Here is a 23,116-nt window from a genome sequence, read left to right on the forward strand (position 1 = left end):
TACCAATCATGTATAGGCTAGTACCATCGCTGTGTAATCAGTTGTGATTACTCGTTGTTAAGGACTGGAGTTCATGCTGATATATATGAGAGTTACCCATATTCTCGGGATGGGAATAATTTATTTGTGGGATACGACTAGCAGAAATAGCTAAGCAAAAGATACTCTCCATGCGGGCACGGCAGTTCCAGCTGACAGAGTTCAATTGGGAAGTGTTAATGTGGTCACCCTGGGTCACCATCAATTGTAATTATAACTAATCGCCTATGCAGATTAACACTGACGTACAATTGCTTATCTATTGTATTAGCAAAAAAAAAACAGTGTCATGATTAACATTTGATTAAACTAGCTATACTCCTCCGTTCTAAAATATAAGCATTCTTAATTAGCAATAAAACTGAACAAGTGTTTATTTTAACCATTGCTAGTTATGCAACTAGACCATCACAATTATAAATACTTATATTTGGGAATTGAGCTAGTATATCTGTACCCCCGTCCAAAAAAACCAATCCCGCCTATGAATCTGAACACATATCTAAAAATTCGTTTTTTTAATGACGGAGTAGTATGTGCCTTTCAATGTCTAATTGAGCGGGTGATATGATGTCTAATTGAACTGGGTGATACATGCCTATCTAAGCACTAGACTTTAAGGGCCACTTTCAATTGGAGAAAAAATAGAAGAAAAACAAAAGAATTGAAATCCTACACTATTCATGCTCTTGTTTAGTAGGAACGAGGAAAGGAAAAACACATGAAATTGAACTTTCATGTTCCTAGGAATCTAGAGGAAAAACGTGAAAAATTTAACATCCACTCTAAGCTCATGTTTTTCTATCTCGCGTAGGTTCGATGTAAATCTATTAGCTCATGGCCATTTTTCTATTCAATTAGTGTATGTTAGATGTGTATAAGTAAATAACCAACCCAATTTATTCTAATAATTGAAATCCATTCCTTTTTTTTCCTAATCAAATACTCATTCCTACATAATTCTTGTGTTTTTCAATTTTTTGTATTGCATATATATTCATATCCTATTTCTTTGTTTTTTCTGTTACCATGTTTTTTCGTTCATGTGATTCAATAGGGCCTTGAGAGTATCACAAACACAGTAAGTGGGCTAGTGGCTTCCGTTTCAACCGCAATAGGGGAGTCGGCCTGAAAGTCCATACCGCATGATGGATGCCTGCAGCTGCTAATGTGGACACTGCAACCAAATTGGAACAAGTTGTTGTATCGAAGCTTTTTCTCTAGAGAACATCATCTGTTTATCTGCACTAGTACGATCCTATTCCCTTCTACTACATGCTCACTAATGTCAGTAACCACACACACCAACGGAATTGGCTGCTCAGTTTGGAATCACTCGACAGACAAGACACACAGACATCGGAATCCGGACGCTATCCTTCTCGTCTTCTCGTTAATTTTTCCGGCAGCAACGGAAGACTGTTCGTGTGGGAGCTTTCCCCCTTGGCTGCTGCTAGCGTCCACAAAATGAGTTCAGCTCCATGCGCGACGCCCATGCTGCGCACGCAGCCGCGAATCCGCGATGCATCTGCACGACGCACCGGCGGCCGAAGCCCTGGACCCGTTGACGAGACGCACGCACCCGCAGCCGCGCGATGCATCTGCAGGGATGCAAGTGGGTCACACGCGAACTCACTTATAGATTGAAATAAACGAGTTCCCAAGTTAGTTTTAGCCTATAAGCGAATTTTTATGGGTAGCTGCTTGCACCCTTATCTGCAGGACGCCCAGATCCCTTTTGCCGCTGCTGTGCACTCCTCAACCTTCAATCCCCTGCCGCCACCGGTCAGCTCTGTTGACAGGGTGAGAAAGAGTAAAGAGTGTGTGGAACACATAGAGAGAGAGAGGATATTTTTATTCTTTTTCAATAACTAGGATGACACGTGGACGTCACGCTAACAAATAATACTCTCGGTACTACCTCCATCCTAAAGTATAGCAGCCTAAAATTGGATAGGATACATCCTAGTTCAATGAATATGGATAAGTGGTTGTCCAGATTTGTTGTACTAAAATATGTACCATCTAGTCCTAAATAGTTATATTTTGGGACGGAAGGAGTATTGCGCAACAAAACTAGATTGCACTCATATTAAGGGACTCAAAGTGGACTTATTCCACGCTGTGGCCGCAGCGAGACTGGAAAGAGGCCGTGCAATATCTGGACCAGAAAAGCCCGCAGATGTCATGGGCCATATGCGATCCTGCAATGGGCCCGCTCCAGCCGCAGCGCGTTTCCCCTTTGGCCAACGCCGTTCGCGGCGGCGCCAACGACGCCCAAAACCCTTTGCAGTTTGCAGCCGGCGAAGCGCCGCCGCCATCGGAAAAAAAATGCCGCCCAAGCCAGAGCGGCGGCTGTTCCAGTACGTGAGCAAGCCGCGCAGGCCGGCGCGGGAGCCTGCGCCGGCGCCCGAGGTCTGCGGCGGCGGCGGCGAAGAGGTGGTCGCGTCCGACGCGGATGCCGACGCCGTGTACCGGATGGTCACGGCGGCGCCCACGCCGTCGGCGATGGAGTCCGCGCTGTCCGCGTCGGGCGTCGCGATCTCCGCGCCGCTCCTCGACCTCGTGCTGCGGAGGTTCCGGTTCGCGCACGGGGACCCGCTCCGCGCGCTGTCGCTCCTCTCCCTCGCGCTCGACCGCCACGGCGTCGCCCCGTCCCCCTTCGCGCTCGACACCGCGCTCTACGTGCTCGGCCGGGCGCGCCGGTTCGCGCACATGTGGGACCTGCTGCGATCCTCCCGCCGCCTCGTCCCGGACGCCGTCACGCCGCGCACCGCCATGGTCGTCCTCGGCCGCGTCGCCAAGGTCTGCTCCGTCCGCGAGACCGTCGACTCCTTCCGCCGCCTCTCGCGGATGTTGAGGGGCCGCGGGGACGACCAGGAGGGCCAACTCTTCAACGCGCTGCTCCGCACGCTGTGCCAGGAGAAGAGCATGTCCGACGCGCGCAACGTCTACCACGCGCTCAAGTACGAGTTCAAGGTGAACCGCCAGACATTCAACATCCTGCTCTCCGGGTGGAAGTCAGCCGAGGACGCGGAGGCGTTCGTCGCCGAGATGCGGGAGCTCGGCGTGGAGCCAGACCTGGTGACTTACAACAGTTTGATTGATTGTCACTGCAAGAACCGGGGCGTGGAGAATGCCTACAAGCTGCTCGACGAAATGCGGGAGAAGGACATTTCTCCCGATGTGATCACTTACACGAGCTTGATCGGCGGGCTGGGGTTGATTGGCCAGCCAGACAAGGCAAAGCACTTGCTGAAGGAGATGCATGAGCTTGGATGCTACCCCGATGTACCTGCATACAACACGGCGATACGGAACTTTGTGATAGCAAAGAGGCTTGGTGATGCGTTTGCATTGATGGAAGAAATGGCCTCGAAGGGACTCATGCCAAATGCCACAACCTATAACCTTTTCTTCCGTTGCTATTATTGGGCATACGACATTGGCAGTGCTTGGCAGTTGTATGAGCGGATGCGTTCTGAAGGATGCTTCCCGAACACCCAGTCTTGCATGTTTATTGTGAGGTTATGTCATAGGCATGGGAGGGTTGCACAAGCACTAGAGCTGTGGAGTGATATGGTCAATAATGGGTTTGGGTCATTCACCTTGGTGTCTGATGTGTTGTTTGATCTGTTATGTGATGAAGGGAAGCTGGATGAGGCTGAGAGGTGCTTCCATCAAATGATTGAGTTAGGGCAGAAGCCGAGCAATGTTGCATTTAGAAGGATAAAGATACTCATGCAGCTTGCCAACCGTGAAGAATCTATTGCCAGATTAACTGCTCAAATGGCACAGTTTGGACGGTTGGCGCCTGAGGATTGCCGAAGAGTTGATCATACCTTGCAGAGCACACATCAAAGTAGTGATAGAACTGACACTGACACTATAGTGAAACACAGCAACACATTTGAATCACGACGATGATAAATTGGGGAAGATAACTTGGTTGGACAGGGAAATAACTGAAAAAGAGAGTTCTGTACTTCGATATGTTGTTCAAGGTATACCTTCATGGTTTCTATTGATTATTGTTCACTGTATTTGTTGGCCACTTTGATTTCATAAGTTCTTATGACTAATGACTTTTATAACAGGTATGAAGTTCTGCATGTGATCTATAGATGGCCAACCATATTATTTTCAATATCAATAGAATATGTTTCTGCAAGTTCTACTGTGGAAGACCATTCTAGCATTGCCTTCTGTGCTGAGAGAAATGCTATTCCAGCATCATTGTTATCTGCAAGCTGAATGCCTGGATGTAAAATCACAACTACTGTGTAGAGACACTTCAACATTTTTGTAACCTGTGGTGTTTGTGTGAATGACCATAGAGAAGTCATGCCTGACTCTTCCCCAGCTGGTTTATCCTCTGAGTCTCTGATAGAGAATATATATTGAAGCATGATTGCGAGATTCATCTTAGGCAAGAGGGACGAAATACAAACTGTAATAGAAGTTTCGCACGACAAGTACAAAGACACATACTATAGGAGTACAATCTGAAGTACATTCATGTGTTTGAGCTGCCAATGTCAATGTGGTATCCCTGCTTCCTCAAAAACGCACAGTGCGCGCCCAGGACAACAGTTTGACGGCTCCAACACCGTTATTTAGGTGGTCTTGCCATAAATCATGTTATCTCTTTACTTTACTAAGGTCTCCTTTGACATAGCCTCGGATCTAAGATTATTTTAAGCTGTATATTGCTAACTCCACAAATCTATATATCTAAATATGTGATTTGATTATGTTGATAACATTTGAATAAATTATTTTGTTTCTATTTTGTATGAAATTTAAATTTTAAACCACTATAATTTAACATACAAACGTTAAATTTATCGTAAATATGAGATCTGAAACTGTGCCAAACATAGCGTAAGCACTAAGCAAGCTTGAGAATACATGTATTGAACCGAATCACGCAATTTTTTTTCTAATTTGTATATACCCCAAAGTTCGGCCTTATTCGTGCATTACTCGAGTAGGGCTGTGTTTAGATCCAAACTTTGGATCAAACTTCTAATTTTTTCCATCACATCAACCTGTCATACACACACAACTTTTCAGTCACATCGTACCAATTTCAACCCAAACTTATAACTTTGGAAGGAACTAAACACAGTCTAGTAGTACTCCATATTGGATATTTGGATTTATGCCGTTTTTGGCTTTGCCAACAAATTCCCGCCTATGGACGGCCATTCAAATGGCCAAACCGCGTCAGGACCCTCCTAAACCCAAACCAAGCCAAAGCGCAACACCGAGAGACGAAGGCGAGCGCTGCGCTGCGCGGCAGCGTGAGCCGCAGGCGTCGCCGATGGAGAGCAAGGCAATCAACGCGACGCACGCGCCGCCGCCGCCGCCGCCTATTAATAGGGCGGCAACGAAGGCGGCAACGCCAAGCGAGGTTGAATTCCCCACTGACTCCAAAGCGAATAGCGGAATAACCGTCTCCACCCCACGCCGCCGCGGATGACGAAGCCGAGGACGAGGTCGGTGGCCAGGATGGAGGCCGCGGCGGCGGCTGCGGCGGAGGAGGAGGCGGGGAATCCCGACGGCGTGGAGGGCGCGGCCGTCGCCGCCGTTGCGCCCGAAGCCGCCGCCGAAGGTCCGAGTGAGCCGAACGCAGGTGAAGCTTCGAGGGAGCCGGACGCGGGTCAAGCTTCGAGGGAGCCGGGCGCCGCTGGACCTTCGAGGGAGCCGGACGTTGCTGGACCATCGAGGGAGCCGGACGCCGCTGGACCTTCAAGGGAGCCGGGCGCCGCTGGAGGTTCGAGGGAGCCGGGTGCGGCCGGAGGTTCGAGGCAGCCGGTCCCCGACGCGGCGCAGTTGGCGGTGGTGCCGTACGTTGAGGACATCGACCGGTACCTCCGGTCTCTCGAGGTGAGGGTTTCCCGATCACGCGTGGATTCTGGAATTTAGGCGACTGGGATGATTTGTGGATTCTCTGAAATTGGTTAGTTGGCGTGAATTCTCCAGTGTCTTCGTCATGGTTATTGGATCCTGTCCCGCTTTAGTCGTTGATGATGATGGCTATGGTCCTATGGAAATGGCGAAATGTTTGGATATGATTCAGCTCAGTGAGTTTTCCACCCAGAGGACTAGTTTTTATCAACTTTCACTATCATGAATTTAGTCTGATAAACTAGATGATTATCTGAAGCTAGTTCCCTTTTTAGGTTTGCTTACCGACTTGCCGTCTTGATTATCTGAAGCTACTCACTTTACCCATGAGGCCATGAGTAGTATGCAATTATATCTTGAAATGTGGCTTTTGTTGTTCCTTTGTCTCAAATTTGTGGGGTTTTTAGGCTGAGCAAACAAGGAGGCCGATGATTAACTATGTTCAGGAGATACAAGGAGGCATCATCAATATGGATGTGAGGGGGATCCTAGTGGACTGGATGGCAGATGTGGCTTATGTGTTCAATCTTCAGGAAGAGACACTTCACCATGCGGTTTCATATGTTGACCGCTTCCTTTCAAAAATTGCCTTTCCTGGGGACAAGCTGAAACTGCTTGGTACCACTGCACTGTTTGTTGCTTCGTAAGGGACTAACCTGTTGTGTGCTTTATATATTGTTTACTTATCGAAACCTAACCATCTAAACTACTTTCGGCTCATTTTACACCCCCAAACTATTGAAAATAGTTCACTTTACTCCCTAACGGTATTTCTCACTTTTGTTTCTCTGCATATAAATCGTATCCTGCACTGAAATTTGATAGGACCGATAGATGCATTACAATTTAATTATCGTCATATTTTATAAATTGTTTTTGTCACTGCTTACATAGTTGGAACTTGGAAGCATATAAGAATGATTGTAAGTTTGAAACATCCAGAATTTATAGTTCCAGCAAAAAGTAATGTTTTTTTTTTAAAAAAAATATGTTGGAACTTTGATTATGGTGTCATCTACGTCTCTAAAAAAAACAGCTTAAAATACGATTTGTGTAAAGAGAAAAAAAAGAAATGCTTTAACCAGTAAATTGAAGCATTTTAATAGTTTAGAGGTAAAATGAGCCAAAAAATACTTTAGTGGGTCAAGCAATCCAATGAAATAGCTCAAGGGAGTAAAATGATTTTTTTTATTCTTATCTTTGAACATGTCTCCCTGACTAGAATGATTTGAGTGTTTCAGGAAGTATGAAGAAATTCACCCTCCTCATGTAAGGAACTTCAGTGCCGTTACTGTTAACACTTACACCACGCAGCAGGTAGCGTAAATGCTGCTGAAAACTTTCTATTTCTTAGAACTGTGAGTGGTAGAGATGCATCTGTAGTTTGCATACATTGCAGGTGTCTAAGATGGAGTTGGACATACTGAGATTTCTGAACTTTGATGTGGGGAGTCCCACTGTAATAACTTTTCTACGGTATGTGCCTTATTTTAAACCTTCCTAATTAGGAATTTAGGATAGGAACGCAGATGATTTTCTTCAACAGTACCATGGCTACTCATTTCTGATTTACTGAAATTCCAAGCCTACTGTCTAATACGTGTCTGACTATCTGCTGTAGGAAATTCTTAACTTCTTGTTGTGGAGGTAATGTAAGCACACTTTTGGAGCCTGCATTTGTTTCTCTCTCCCTCTGCCTCTCTCTGTCTCTCTCTCTCTCTAATCTGTTCCCCCTATCAAACTGCAGAATTCAAGTAACAGAAAACTGGAGCTGATGTGTAACTATCTTGCGGAATTGAGCTTGTTAGACGATTACTACATAAGGTTTCTTCCATCGATTGTTGCTGCTGCCTGCCTGTTTGTTGGCAAGTTCACACTCAACCCGAACACTCGTCCTTGGGTAAGAAGACATCATCTTCTGCTGAACCTACATGCCGATTTATGTTCATCTAACATTAGCGCCCATTATTCTCCAGAACTTGTCGGTTCAACGCAACACAGGCTACAAGGTCTCTGATATCGAAGATTGTATTCATGCCATACATGATTTGCAAGCGGGCAGAAAGTGGTCGAACCTCAAAGCCGTCAGAATCAAGTATAAGGACGACGAGGCAAGGGCTGCTTCTTCCATTTCCCTTTTGGTGGTTTTACATGCATTGATGCATATTCTAACTATGTTTTGTTCACGTTTGTTTGAGCATTGTACAGTTTGGGTCCGTGTCGACAATTACTCCACCAGAAAACATCAAGGTGTGTTTTCTCAAGGATCTCAAGTACGCGAACAGCTGAAGTGCCCTTGCAGCATCTTTGCAAATCTGCAGGGCGGTGTGGAAAAATACATGGTTAGTAGAATATACATGTGCGTCTTTGATCTTCCGATGCTCTTTTTGGTAAATCGGCAGCATCTCCGCTTCAGTCGCATTGACGATATCTGAAATAGTATTTTCCTATCATGTGCACATAAATCGTTTCTGTACAGAGGTTTGGACTTTGGACAAAAGATTCATAGTAAAAAAATATATACTACACCGTACCATATGTCAAGCTTGGTATAACACCGGAATGGCAGTATCATAGTTGCATCTTCATTTCAGATGGAGACATGGAGTTCCTCTGGGGTGAGCAATCACACCAAACTTCAACTCAAGCAGAATATGATGGAACTACCTATAGAAAACCCAACTTTTATATCTGCAAGCTGAACGCCTGAATGCAAAATCACCACGTTTGCTGAGTTGTGTTTGAGCGATGATCAAAGAGAAGTCACTCTTGACTCTTCCCCAGCTAGTTTATCTAATGACGAAAAATATATATCCAAGCTTGATTGCCAGGTTCATCTTAAGCAAGAGCCAAGAGGGGTAGAATTTGTATTCATATTGACAACAAAAATATGGATGTGCATTTTTTTATATAAATGATTAAAACCCAGCCTCTACATCTAAACCTAATATACGCAGCCAATTTGGATCTGCATATGGTTGAAATATTCTGTTTAAAAAAGTAAATTATCCATGTTATCCAAATTTAAATTCTAATTCAATAAGTAAACACACAAATTTGTAGGATATTACACGAGTTGTATTATTCTTTTAGAAAAAAAAGCATGAATTTATATGCTTTTCTTAAAATAAATTATTCACCGAATACATATCTACTTTATTTAGGTGGTTTTGCCATAAGTCATGGGTATTATTAAGCCAAATTGGGGCTACGCTTATTGAACTGAAGGAAGCATTTTTTAAAATCTGTATTTGGTACTCCCTCCGTTTCACAATGTAAGTCATTCTAGCATTTCCCACATTCAAATTGATGTCAATGAATCTAGACATATATATCTATCTAGATTCATTAACATTAATATAAATATGGGAAATGCTAGAATGACTTACATTGTGAAACGGAGGAAGTAGTACAAAGTTTGGTTTATGTTCGTGTACTGAATTACTGGAGTACCCCATATTTGGTTAGGGATTAGCTATACATTTGTCGTTAGATCTTAACTAAAAAAATTGATATATGTAAATATAGTATAATTACGATGTGACTATAGTATAATGTGTATGTAACTTTCAAAAATCTCTAGGTGTCATACTCTATAGATAGTCCCTACTAATTATGTGAAAATGGAGGTAATGGTACTAAATCCCCTCATATGTGTGTGGGTTGTGATTTTTTCCTACCTCCCTTACATGAATTTTAAAAGCAAATCGAACGGTTTAAAATTATATTGCGGTTAGATGCAAGTTACATGATGTAACAATATAATTACACTATGATTATATTATATTTACATCGGTCAAAGTTTTAGAAAATAAACTATAAATATATAGCAAAATCGATTTGATTATGCTCTTCTTTTCTTGTCCTTTTTTCCGTTTTTGGCTTTGCCAAGAAATTCCCGCTTATGCACAGCCATTTAGCCCATTTCAAATGGCCAACCAAACCGTCGTCTCAATGAGACAATAACCCCCCTCCTTGTCTGTTGACCAGTTGACCCCTCCTAAAACCCCAGCGAGAAACCAAAGCCGAAGCGGCGAAGCGCAACGCGAAGGCGGAGCCGACGCCGATGGAAAGCAAGGCGATCAACGCCGCCCGCGCGGTTGCGCCGCCGCCGCCTATTAATAGGTCGGGATCGAAGGCGGCAACGCCAAGCTCCCCCACCACGCGAGGTTGGATTCCCCACCGACTCCGAAGCGAATAACGGAATAACCGTCTCGACCCCTCGCCGCCGCGGATGGCGAGGCCGAGGACGAGGTCGGTGGCCAGGATGGAGGCCACGGCGGCGGCTGCGGCGGCGGCGGAGGAGGAGGAGGCGGGGAATCCCGACGGCGCGGAGGGCGCGGCCGTCGTCGCCGTTGCTCCCGAAGCCGCCGCCGAAGGTCCGAACGAGCCGAACGCAGGTGAAGCTTCGAGGGAGCCGGACGCGGGTCAAGCTTCGAGGGAGCCGGACGTCGCTGGACCTTCGAGGCAGCCGGGCGCCGCTGGACCATCGAGGGAGCCGGGCGCCGCTGGAGGTCCGAGGCAGCCGGGTGCGGCCGGAGGTCCGTGGCAGCTGGTCCCCAACGCGGCAGGGCCGGCGGTTGCGCCGTACGTTGAGGACATCGACCGATACCTCCGGTCTCTCGAGGTGAGGGGGTTTCCTGATCGCCTCTCCTACTCCTAGTCGCAGCTTGCGTGTGGAAGCTTGAACTGATTCAGGAGGCAAATCTAGTGCTATGGACCTAGTGGTATGATTGGGATCGAAAATTCGAAATGGATTGTGGGCTCTGTAGACTGAATTGATATAGTTTTAGGGATTTTTCTGGGGGCAGGATCATACTAGAATTTAGGGATGATTTGTGGATTTTTCTGATTTTGGTTAGTTGCATGAATTGTCCAGTGTCTTAGTCATGCTCTCGTGGATATTGGATTCTGTCCCGCTTTAGTTGCTGTTGTCTAGGGAAGGGAAATGGCGAAATGTTTGGATGCTGTACAATTCTGCACTGTGAGTCATCCAGAGGGATTGTTTTAGTCTGACAAACTAGATTATATGCTTACGAGTTGCTGTCTTGATTATCTGAAGCTAATCGCTTCACCCATGATCAGTATGCAATTACACACTGGAATGTTTTGTTTCGGTGAAATTGGTGGCTTTTGTTGTTCCTTTGTTTGTCTCAAATTTGCAAGATTTTTAGGCTGAGGAATCAAGGAGGCCGATAGTTAACTATGATCAGGAGATACAAGGAGGCCACATCAATATGAGGGGAAAGCTTGTGAACTGGATGGAGGAACTGGTTTATGGGTTCAATCTTTGGGATAACATACTTTACCTTGCGGTTTCATATGTTGACCGCTTCCTTTCAAGAAATGTCGTTAACAGGGAAAGGCTGCAACTTCTTGGTACCTCTGCATTGTTCGTTGCTTCGTAAGGGACCAACCTGTTGAGCTTTTATATATTGTTTGTTTATCTCTCTGATCTTTGAACATGCCCCTGATTGGAATGATATTGAGTGTTGCAGTAAGTATGAAGACCGTTGCCATCCTAGTGCAAGATTCTTCAGTTCGATTACTGCTGACACTTACACCACACAGCAGGTAGTGTAAATCCTGAACTTTCTATATTTCATTAGTGCTGTAAGTGATAGAGATACATTTGTAATTTGTACGCACTGCAGGTGGTGGCGATGGAAGCGAACATACTGAGTTTTCTGAACTTTCAGATGGGGAGTCCCACTGTAATAACTTTCCTACGGTATGTGCCCCATTCTAAACTTTCCTAATTAACATAGGATCTCAGATGGATTTCTTCAGTTTGTAATATGGTTACGTGTTCAATGTCGTCAACTGTATCATGATTCATGACTACTGATTTTCTGATTTACTGAACTTCCAATCCTACCGTCTAATACCTGTCTGACCGTCTGTTGCAGGAGATTCTTATTTTCTTGTCGTGGAAGCAATGTAAGGACACTTTTGGAGCACCCCCGCATTTGTTTCTCTCTAATCTGTTCCTCCCATCAAACTGCAGAGACCAATAAACATAAGACTGGAATTGATGTGTATCTATCTTGCGGAATTGAGCTTGTTAGACGATTACAACATAAGGTTTCTTCCATCGATTGTTGCTGCTGCCTGCCTGTTTGTTGGCAAGTTCACACTCAACCCGAACACTCGTCCTTGGGTAAGAAGACATCAACTTCTGCTGAACCTGCGTGACACTTCATATTCATCTAACTTTACCGTCCATTATTCTCCAGAACCTGTCGGTTCAACGCATCACAGGCTACAAGGTCTCTGATATCGAAGATTGTATTCGTTCCATACATGATTTGCAAGCGGGCAGAAAGTGGTCGAACCTTAGAGCCATCAGAAGCAAGTACGAGGACGACGCGGTAAGGCCTGATTCTTCCATTTCCTTTTTTCTTTTGGTGGTTTTACTGTACATTCCTATTCTAATTATGTTTTGTTCACATTTGTTTGTTCGGGCATAGTACAGTTCGAGCGCGTGTCGACCATTCCTTCACCAAATACAATCAAGCCGTCTTTCCTCAGGGATCTCAAGTATGTGAACGGCTGAAGTGCCCTTGCAGCATCCTTGCAACCTGCAGGGTAGTGTGGAAAAATACATGGTTAGTAGAATATACATGTGCATATTTTTTGAACGATCTACATGTGCATATTTGATCTTCCTTGCTATCCTCTTTTTGGTAAATAGCCATCACGTCCGCTTCGATCGCATTGACAGTGTCTGCATTAGTATTTGGTATCATATGCTTCTGAAGCATTTCTGTACATAGGTTTGAACTACCATGGTTACCGATGGTATGTGAATGTGATAGTCAATGCCTTCTCAGCTGAGTTTCCAGGCATATTCTAACGCATTGAACATTTACCCACCATTTCTTAGAATATATTGTGCATAACGCAAGCACTGGTGAATGATGACTGATGTGTTTCTTTACAAAGTTGAAATGGAGGTAGCAATATTGCACACGTCATCCATCAGCGAGGTAAGGTATGCAGAAAATTAGCTTACAGTGAGCCCATTGGAAGAGTCACTTAGCATACCACATTAAGTAACCCACGGTGCATTCATGGTACAATAAGCAATGGCATTCAATATGATCTATAATCCAAAACACAACCCCAGATACACCATCGCACTGTTGATGCTTGATGAAAATCGTTAGTTCAATAAAAAAAAATTGTCATATGTTTGTACATTTTTACATCAGTAAATTTTACGCTAAAAAATTACACTGTCCATATCTCAAGCTTGCTATAACATAGACTAATGATATCAATCTGGGGGGAAGCTTACAAGGAGGTAATAAAAGAGAGGAACTACATATTGGTCCGCAGACCTTATTTGGAATTGAATAAAAATATGAATTATGAAAGGACTATCATAATATGATCTCCTCTTGCACACTGACATTGAGAGTTTTATTGGGGAGCACAATGCTGTTAACTACAACCACTTCATCTTCAACATCAACGGCTTCACCTGCATTTAGAAATAGAGATAATGTGTCAACTCAATCATAGGAACTAACCCACACGCACAAAGCATATTATCACAAGATTCTTGTGGGAGGCCATGTGCAGACTGGGTCTTACCAAGAATTGTGATACCGAGTTTGGCGTTATGGTCACCTTCACCCTGAATGAAAAATAGAACTTTCATTAAATGAGCCTAAAGATGCATTTCACTGGGTTGAGCAATCACGCCAGACTTGAAATTAAGCAAACTAAATACGTGCAGAAGTATTTTCTGAGAAAAATGTATAAATCTTGTAGATGGAACTACAGAAAACCCAAATTTATATGCTAAAAATGTTAGGGAACAAAATTAGACAGCAAAGGAATTTGCATTAAAGCATTACGATATTCTTCTTGCCTCTTGAATTGGATATGATGAACTATTCCAAAACACTTGGAATGCAAAACATTTAAAATGAGCAACGATATAATACTTGCCTGTACACGTGACCATTTTCCTACGGTTGACTTCCACCCCACAATTGAGTGTATAACAACTGCATTCTCCTGCCACCAAAGAAACTGCATGAGATACATGTTAGCGAGATTAGGTTTATCATATGGTACGTAGAAAACTAACCATAATTTCAACATCATCCAGAATAATGCAATGAATAAGCCTGGCTCCAGCTCCAATACGTGCATTTGCTGATATCGAGACATTAGGACCGATCTGTTAATGGAGCATTACTAAACTGGGTTAGCTTTAGCGAAAATTCATATTAGAAGACAATGTCCCTCATCATTTCATAAAACTAAAACTAATCAAACAGAGAAGTATATGAGATAGCAGGATGAAACACAATCTAATCAAAATAGAGAACCAGACTCCACCTTTGCTGTTGGATGAACCTTTGCAGACGGATGAATGTACACATCACCTATAATAGTGGCACTCCTTTTGCCATCTCCTGAGGCTAAAAGATGAGGAGAGGTATGGCGGAACTGAGAAAGATATAGGCCAGAGCATCTCAAAGACATCCTATGCATAGGTGCAGTCTCTCATTATTACTTAACAATTCCAAAGTCAGAAAGAGTGCAGTTAGGAACAACTATTACCCTGGGGTCTTGATCTGTTCCCAAAAGTCGAGAGTCTGGTATGTGTAAAGTTCCTTCTTTCCTGCTAGAGGGGATAAAATATCTTGATCTAACCTAACATAGTCTGCTGGAAGTGCTCTGTTGACAATTACAACAAGATGGTCAGTATTGCAACAAATAAATGGCAGCTCTATTGTACTTAGTCTAACAAGTCCTGAATGGCAAAAATTATAACCAGGGATGACTAGTGCCAACAGTAACTATACATTACAAATAAAGTGGAGGCTATGATTCTGGTTTCCACAATCCACATTGTGTTGCTACACATAGCCGCTTAATTAAGTTAACACTAACAAAAAATATATATATCTTCTACAAAACCAGCAAGGCGTAAGCTAGGTTTAGTCTACTCATCCCCTCGTTTCTCTCTGTTGCATGCTTTGATGGCTGTTAAACTGGATTAAAACAGAATGTAAGTGTTCTAGGCAGTGCACTGTTCCTCCTGGGATATATAGAAGGGATAAGGGAAGAATACAGCTTCACAAAAGTGTGATAGTCATTATCATTATCATGCCAGGTTCATGGTACCAAACCAACTTTACTAAAGTTATCCAAAAAAAAAAACACTGGAGATGCCACAAATGACAAGCAAAAGCCAACAGGAAAAATACATGTTGAGTACTTGATTATTGAGTTGTACGTACAATAATACAAGACATAAAACTTTGATACGACCAAATTCCAGTGGCAGCTTTCATTAGTGTGCTGTTACATTTAATATTCAGAAGTCAAAAGTGTTGATTCCTCATTCCTGGATAGTACATATATCTAACGAGAAATTAATCTACTAGAGATCATTGATATCATAAGTTATAAAGGAAAGAATATTTCCCTAGGTTTCTCAGTTTGTTTTCAACTTCCTGGTGATGCACTTATAGATTACAGTGTGCTTATTCTTTGCAATGCATCTAAAACTTTTCCATAACTGAGAAAAACTTAATTTGAAATAGTGTTAAATATGCAGGACAATGAATAGAAGAATACATCATACACGTACTTTGTTGCCGAGTGAAGAGCTTCAAAACTAGAGACACGGCGCAGGTTAGCTGAAATTTAGCATTGGAAAGGAATAAGTTTTATGTTGTGAATAAGAAGAACCAATACTGGACAAAAAAGGAGCAATGCAGAAATGTTAACTGAATTGAGGGAATGTAGTTTCTCCCATTTAAGGAAAGGAGGATCCAAGGTACAGTTACTAGCATAATTATTAGCATAGTTTTTATGAACCTAAGTTTCCAATTGACTTGCATTATAGTGAACAGGACATTTCACACCTGATCCAAATAATAATTGTTTCTAATGATTATTATGTTCTTATATGAAAAAGTTTAAAACACCAGAGAACTTAGATGTTATAAGCTGAGTATACCAGAAAGTTTCCATGCAACGTGATTGAATAATTGTGGGCTACTTTTGAATCATAACATCAGTTTACAAGGCAAAAGTCAAGATATAGCTGAACATATTACCTCTGTCTTTCTTCTGTTTTAAGACATCCTCGATGGCATTAAAGATATTGGGTGTAAATATATAGACCCCACAATTTATGAGATCACTCACCTACACATAAAGAGCATTGTTAATAACGAATTAGAGAACCATCAAAATGCTAAAGTGCTGATGCAATTCAAAACCAAAAAGCACAAGCATCATCCGAAGAGGAGAAATAGAATAGCAAGGAAAACAAGGCATGATCAGAACTTGTACTTACAAAAGTCTCTGGCTTTTCTGTGTAGTGTAACAGTTCATTTGTTTCAGGGTCAGCTACGAGCTCACCAAATTGGTTTGCAGACTCTGCGGAGACCTGACAAAAATTGTAAGCAGGTAACGTTATGTATGAAAATATCAGGACTTTAGAAACACAGACAGAAGGTTCTGTTGTAGTGTCCTCGCACCTTATTGACTAATAAAGTACCCATTCCACCATACTTTTTGTGGGCCTCTACAATGATTAGATGGTGATAACAATTAGTGATCAGAATCTAACATAAACAAACACAGCTGAGAGACACAATGAACTATCCCAAGTTCAGTAACTTAGCAACCTACCGAGCATGTCTGGCAGGGGGAAGCTCGAGCATACATCACAGTTCAACAAAACAATGTGCGACTGCAAAACCAAAAGGAGAGTTGTTTTAGAAGATAAAACTTCCTGTAATCCAACCCAACGCTTTGCATATCACCCAAATTAGCCAACACTAGTCAAACAGCCCAGTGTGAAGAAACCCACTACAATTAATCCCAGCAAGTTCATGTTAATTGAATTCCGAAATTCAAGCTGATAATCGGGAACACGAGCAGACCGGACTGTCCTCCATGATGTAATCCCTGAAGCTGTAGAGCCCTCCAGCTGATCCATGGGGCTTATCCTCCCTCAGGTACCTAGAAATTGTCACAGCAAAGCCATCAATGCCACTGTTATGACACCCAACAAACCCCCAAATGCTCCTGAATTGAACCATCTTATCCCATGGCAAGTCGGAGGGGGGGGGGGGGGGGGGGGGCAGGAGGCTAACCTGACGGGGACCCTGAGCTCGTTGGAGATCGAGGAGACGTAGAGCGCGAACTCCCGCTCCTCGTAGAACCCGACGAGGTATATCTGCGCCAGGTTGGGGATCTGCAGCAGCGGGGATCCCAGATTCTTAGAATTTTTGCTTTTCTTTCTTTTCTCACACAAGAAGAGAAATCAATGGGAGTTAAATCTGCCATACGCGGCGGCAGGCGGAGATTGGGTGGTGCACCATGGGCTGGCCGGCGAGCGGGAACAGCGGCTTCGGCACGTTCAGCGACAGCGGCCGGAACCTCGTCCCTTGCCAAAAAAAAAAGAAAAAAAAACACGCCGTGTGTGTCAGATGGTAACACGAGTACCCACCGCGGCGCTGGCCGGCGGCGGCGGAGGATGGACGCGCGCGGATCTGCCTTTACCTTTGGTCGGCCCGCCGACCATGATGACGGCGACGACGCGCTGCTCGGAGGCAGCCATGGCTATCTGCTGCCCGTCCGTCCGCGCGCCGGCGGCGAAAGTGGAAGGGAGCGTGGAGCCGCGCTGAGGCAGGGGGAGGGAGGCGGTGGCGAGTGGTGAGATTTGCGGCGAGGCGAGGCGGAGGGCGATGGGAGCGTAGACTCGAGCGCGCGGGGTGCTTTTTTTCTTTTTGAGAGGAGAGAAGACGGCGGCGCGGGCCGGGGCAGCGACCGACGTCACCGACCCAGCGAGCGAGCGATCGTGGCTGCGCGTCGTTGGAGATGGCGATGCGATGGGGTTGGACACTTGGACTCGAGCGAGCCGGAGGGCTGACCCCCGGCCTTGTGTGGATGGATGGATCGGCGCGCAGCCGGTGGGCTCGCGCGCCACCGTTCGATGCGAATATTCTTCGATCCGATCCAGCATATGTATGCGGCCCCAAACCTTAGAGCAGGTAAATAGCATGCTATTAGCCAGCTATAAACATATTTTAATGAGATAAATGATAAGAGAGAAGAGCAGCGGGCTGTGTGTATGACAGGTGAGACCATATATTAATAGTATAATAAGTAATTATTGTATGAATTGGCTATTAGATTGGCTATAGATGAATTGAAGCTAGTAGTGGGCTGTACCATTAGACTTGCTCTTACGGATTACTCCCTTCGTCCCAAAAAGAATCAACATAGAAGGGAATCTTACTCATCCTTTCATCCTTCTTAGAAGAGGATTAAATTTTGGATACTCGTGGCACGCTTTTCAAACTGTTAAACGATGCGTTTTGTGCGAAAACTTTCTATATAAAAGTTGCTCTAAAATATCATATTAATCTATTTTTCAAGTTTGTAATAACTAAAACTCAATTAATCACACATTATTATTATCTCGTTTTACGTGAAACACTTAATCTTTATCTTCATCTTCATCTTCAGGATATTCAAACACCACCTACATACCACCTTTTAAAAATTTCATTCTTATTCATCATCCGGTTCCACATGTTAGTTTTCTTTCTCGATCAAATACTTATCGAATGGGTAAGGAGATAACATGTGAATTTGGGTGGTAAATGAGAATAAAAACTTAGAAGAGTGATATAGTATATTTTAGGAGGATGGTAAATACTAGTACATTCTTTCGTATTTCTACGTGCTGAATCCGGTGCTGCTTTAGCCGTTTACTCGTTTAGTACTCGTGCCACCATTGGAAAGCACTAAACTGCACCCAAAAAAAATCGTATCTTCAGTTACAAAAAACAATCATATCTTTACACGTCAGTAGTGCTCCCAGGCATTCAATTACTACCCGGATTTATCCAGATCGCCTACCATTCCCACACCCTGAATCGAACGTTAAAATTTCAAAATCCCAAACGAATCAAAGGAGGAAACGCATCAATGTGCCCCCCCAAAAACGGAAGCATTCAACCGCACCTCGTCATCGCCGTTATAAGTAGAGCCACCAACCGACGATCTCCCCATCTCATCTCATCTCCTCTCCACAATCTTCGGCTTCGCTTGAAGCCACCGCAATCTCCCCAACTTCCGAACAAAAAAAAAAACAAAACAAAAAAATCATCAATTACAGCGACGCTCCACCGCCTCTCCTCCGCTTTTAATCCCCTCGCCGCGAACGGATCGGGCGGCGGCGGGGGCTAGGGTTTCGCGTTTCGAGGTTTTCCTTCTAGAAGCTTCCGCGGGCGGATGGCCACCGACGAGCTCCACTCCGCCGGCGCGCCAGCGGGCGTGGCGGCGGCGGAGGAGGGGGAGGGGGAGGCGGCGCAGGGGTTCTCGTTCAGCATCTGGCCGCCGACGCAGCGGACGCGGGACGCAGTGGTGCGGCGGCTGGTGGACACCCTGGGCGGGGACACCATCCTCTGCAAGCGCTACGGCGCGGTGCCGGCCGCCGACGCCGAGCCGGCCGCGCGGGGCATCGAGGCCGAGGCCTTCGACGCCGCGGCGGCCAGCGGCGAGGCCGCGGCGACGGCGTCCGTGGAGGAGGGCATCAAGGCGCTGCAGCTCTACTCCAAGGAGGTCAGCCGCCGCCTCCTCGACTTCGTCAAGTCCCGCTCCGCCGCCGCCGCCGCCGCCGCCGCCGCGGCGCCGCCCGAGGGAGAAGCCCCCGCTGCTCCTTCCGAGAGCGAGGTGGTGGATCCGCAGCCCGCGGAATGAGCGGCTCTCAGTTCGTTACAATCTCATTGCCTGAGAAGATGACTTGCATCTAAGAGTTCGTTTGGAGAAATGTGGCTTTGGTCTGGGAACCGATGTAGGTTTCTTGCTCTGATTATCCGTGCAGTTTGTTCTTTGATGAGTAGCTCCTGGCTCTCTTTGTTCTTAGTATTTTACCTGTTTGCTTCCCAGTTGTACTATCTCGTAGCAAGATTATGTTCCGTTTATTATGATAATGATCAAGATTTGAACCAATGTTTCTGCCTCTTAAGATTTACAGTTCAATACAACATCGAGTTCTCTGTATTACATTCTGTTAATGACCTGAGATCGAATTGGTTTGCATTAACCAAATTAAGAGGATATCCCTACTTTGATGAACTCTGACCATTGGTTATAGCCCACGCCCGCAGCAAGAACATACAAGTTACTGAAAGATATGGCCAGCGCCAGCGAAAAGATTGTGTGGCCTTCAGTCTTTGTATATGATTAACATTTAGCAATATCTCACTGTTGCATAGCTAGTTACTAGCTGGTAGCTTGTAGATTATGGATCAGTCAGGCATTCGAAGATTCTCTCTGAAAAGCATGCACGGAATTATCTGTCGGATTAACAATGCTTTTGATTTGTTAGCTCTTGCTATTGCTTGTGGGTGCCTTTTATTTCACCTTTTCCCACATTTAATCTTTCACTTAATATGGGACCTGTCCTTTAAATATACTCATATCATTGTTTAAGTATACTTCTCTTTCGCTTTTGCTTTTGTTCGAGGAGAAATATTGCAACTACAGGTTTTTAGGAGGACCAGAAATTTTGTAGTTCACTATACGGTCTATGCTTCATCATATTAAACATAATTTAGTTCTTCTGATGATCTTGCTCCCCAACCAAGCTCTCACATGAAACGATGTTGTTTAGTCAATATGAATTAATGTTTAATTAGTTTCAAGATGGAGACACCAGATCTTCCATGATTGGATGGAGATCATACCCCACAGCATGCTCCACAACAGAAGAGGGTCCCCTTGCTAAACAAAGTAAGAACTTTTTCTTTACACCTGTCGATGTTTGCATTTGGGGGCACTTAACTGCCTGGAAATGCCATAGTATCATTTTTGTCTTCAATAGCTGATGATACATGTTGCTTGTACCTTCCGCTATATGATCTTATATGACCTAACCCTGCAAAACCGCAAATTTTGTACTGGATTTTGTAGATTGCACATATGCAACCTTGTGAAATTTTGGCTTCAGAATTTCTCATCTAGTTATGCTCCAGAGTTCAGATAATATTAGTGTCAACCTTGAGAATTCCCACCATCTGTTGGCCCTTTGGGTTGTACTTTTCACAGAAAGTGCAGCATTGGAATAATCTTTCATCCCAGCATTGGAGTTTCTGCTCCTTGCCGTTTGCTTGGTTGCTTTAGCACATAAGTGGCGCTTGTTGTACCAAGTGTTGTGATGGCTACAGTTTGCAGACTTCCTCAAACAAATTACTAGCTTAGTATCCCTCATCGTTTGCCTGTTTAAATATTGATCTCGACTTGCGTTGTGACGGCTTTTCTTTTGTTTGGTAAGACATCCTGATGGTTCATATGCTTTGCTTAACATAATATATGCAGATAAATGAAAATTCAGTTTCCAGGTATCTGCCAAATGCCAATGCTTCGAACATTATCTGTTCCTTTTCTTTTTGTCAACCTGAAGTTGATGGTGCCGACTGCCGACTAGCTTGTTCACCGGACTATTGTTATGGATTATTTGATCCTTTCTTTAAAACTATGATTTTCTAAAAGCTTTCTTCTACTCTATTGTTTACACCACGAGATGCCAGGCGATGATAAACGAAAATCATCCGCCTTTTATGAGTTTGCAATTGTGCGGTCTTGCTGTGAAAGAATAAAGGACCAAAACAAAATTATTTCTGTTGATTCACATTATTTTTCAGTTAAATGCGTTCATCAATTACCCATTAATATGGATCACGTGCCATAGTCATTTGCTGTAATTTACTCATGTCCCCTAGGAGAGACTGATAACTATATTAAACCTTATGATCGTTCAGAAATGAACCTGTTTCAGGTGTAGTTTTCACTGATCACCTGTTGGTTGCTTCCATGATATCACACAGTTTTCTAATCTGACTGGTAATATGGCGAGATTTTTTTTTTGTGTGTCATGTTCTTTTATCAGATGTGTCTTCGCTGTACAGAAATAGAATATAATTTTCATGTTCTTTTTCCAACTTGCTAATCTGGATTGTGGGAGAAAATTTCAGATTCATGTGAGACAATGTGATTGTGGGTGCATCTTTTTCTTTCTAGGGTATTTGAGACAATTCAACATTTACGTGTGATTATACATCTGTTAAGATCTCCAAAATCAGATTTTGATCTTTCAGTGATTTTTGAACATTTGCCACATGTATAGCAGTATATGACGATTCGAATTTCAAATCATCAAGTGTACTTTATTGATGTGAAAACAGGAGAAGTATGGGATCAGAGAATTAAGCATATATATTTACTGTACTTCCACTGTTATACTGTACTCAATCGTTTTTGTTTTTCTGATGATTGAATTTCAACATTGGTTCTGATCTTTTTTACAGAAGCTAGGAGGGGAACAACCGTGTTGACAACGACGGAAGGGAGCCAACAAGCGCTGGGTTGATTGTGAGGGTTGGTAAGTTCCTTTGTATGGTAGAGAAATATATGGATTTGCGGATTTGCAAAAAGAATAACAGTGTTGCTACTCCCAACGGTGACTGGGTCATGTGAATGGGATAAAATAGAAGGAAAAATCTGTTTGGCAGCAGGTATACAGGAATAGCTAACTTTTATGGTTTATAAGAAAAAAAATTAAACTTCTGATAGCATATATGACTTCTAATGTGAACAAAATATTGACTTGTAATGTAAGTCAAACATTAGATGGTGGTGGATGGCTTGGTTGTTTGCTCGCTGATTGCAACGTTGTACATTTGGAGTTGCATGTTTCGAAAGATTCATGTGGCTATGAAATTAACAGTATTATAACTTAATCATTCTCTTTTTAATATCCCGTTTTGGTTGCCAACACATACGTCCTGATTGTTTAATACCCCTCCATACTCATAAAGGAAGTCGTTTAGGACAATGTTTAAGTCAAATCTTGGGAATATAAATCACGAATAACTCTTAAGTTGTTGAGTTTAAAAATGTAAAAATTATATAAATAGATTTGTCTTGAAAAATACTTTCATAAAAGTATACATATATCACTTTTCAATAAATATTTTTATAGAAAAAAAAGTCAAAGTTATGTTTTGGAGACCATGTTGCTGTTCAAAATGACTTCCTTTACGAGTATGGAGGGAGTATGCATTACTGAACGCTACCTTAGCGTTAGCGTCAGCATTGGTTTCTAGGATCA

The 23,116-nt window shown here is 43.6% G+C and overlaps 5 protein-coding genes across 8 annotated transcripts; 4 read left to right on the forward strand and 1 right to left on the reverse strand.

Moving 5' to 3' along the window:
• Positions 1–2,308: 2,308 nt before the first annotated feature.
• LOC4332013 (putative pentatricopeptide repeat-containing protein At1g02420) lies at positions 2,309–4,408 on the forward strand. The gene is made up of 2 exons (XM_015773700.3): positions 2,309–4,043; positions 4,137–4,408. Exon 1 carries the CDS (start codon positions 2,371–2,373, stop codon positions 3,964–3,966), a length of 1,596 nt encoding a protein of 531 aa, XP_015629186.1. The 5' UTR covers positions 2,309–2,370; the 3' UTR covers positions 3,967–4,043; positions 4,137–4,408.
• Positions 4,409–5,365: 957 nt separating this feature from the next.
• Positions 5,366–8,489, forward strand: LOC107276291 (putative cyclin-F3-1). Its single transcript, XM_066309132.1, has 9 exons — positions 5,366–5,377; positions 5,488–5,931; positions 6,360–6,595; positions 7,194–7,269; positions 7,352–7,428; positions 7,574–7,604; positions 7,700–7,852; positions 7,929–8,063; positions 8,161–8,489. Exons 1-9 carry the CDS (start codon positions 5,366–5,368, stop codon positions 8,239–8,241), a joined length of 1,245 nt encoding a protein of 414 aa, XP_066165229.1. The 3' UTR covers positions 8,242–8,489.
• Positions 8,490–9,944: 1,455 nt separating this feature from the next.
• Positions 9,945–15,780, forward strand: LOC107276132 (putative cyclin-F3-2). Of its 4 annotated transcripts, none has more exons than XR_001544755.3 (9): positions 9,945–10,579; positions 11,127–11,356; positions 11,451–11,526; positions 11,607–11,683; positions 11,862–11,892; positions 11,960–12,112; positions 12,189–12,323; positions 12,428–12,560; positions 15,536–15,780. XR_001544755.3 is itself a non-coding variant. In XM_026024241.2 (8 exons), the coding sequence occupies exons 1-8, from the start codon at positions 10,187–10,189 to the stop codon at positions 12,498–12,500; spliced, it is 1,173 nt and encodes a 390-aa protein (XP_025880026.1). In that variant the 5' UTR covers positions 9,945–10,186; the 3' UTR covers positions 12,501–12,800. The 4 variants fall into 4 exon arrangements, 2 of the variants coding, with proteins under 2 accessions (XP_025880026.1, XP_015632389.1); XR_003241421.2 differs by having other exon boundaries at positions 12,423–12,560; positions 15,536–15,669; XM_026024241.2 differs by lacking the exon at positions 15,536–15,780 and having other exon boundaries at positions 12,423–12,800.
• LOC4332014 (uncharacterized) lies at positions 13,102–17,847 on the reverse strand. The gene is made up of 15 exons (XM_015776900.3): positions 17,497–17,847; positions 17,283–17,380; positions 17,088–17,188; positions 16,875–16,953; positions 16,621–16,681; positions 16,467–16,513; positions 16,283–16,375; positions 16,041–16,131; positions 15,569–15,617; positions 14,533–14,649; positions 14,308–14,455; positions 14,054–14,146; positions 13,912–13,980; positions 13,552–13,594; positions 13,102–13,438 (listed from the first exon to the last, which is right to left on the reverse strand). The coding sequence occupies exons 1-15, from the start codon at positions 17,552–17,554 to the stop codon at positions 13,338–13,340; spliced, it is 1,248 nt and encodes a 415-aa protein (XP_015632386.1). The 5' UTR covers positions 17,555–17,847; the 3' UTR covers positions 13,102–13,337.
• Positions 17,848–19,012: 1,165 nt separating this feature from the next.
• Positions 19,013–19,956, forward strand: LOC4332015 (MFP1 attachment factor 1). The gene has a single exon (XM_015776904.3). It carries the CDS (start codon positions 19,237–19,239, stop codon positions 19,702–19,704), a length of 468 nt encoding a protein of 155 aa, XP_015632390.1. The 5' UTR covers positions 19,013–19,236; the 3' UTR covers positions 19,705–19,956.
• The last annotated feature ends 3,160 nt before the right edge of the window (positions 19,957–23,116 follow it).

Source organism: Oryza sativa, chromosome 3, assembly GCF_034140825.1.
Source record: "Oryza sativa Japonica Group chromosome 3, ASM3414082v1".
NCBI classification, from domain to species: domain Eukaryota; kingdom Viridiplantae; phylum Streptophyta; class Magnoliopsida; order Poales; family Poaceae; genus Oryza; species Oryza sativa.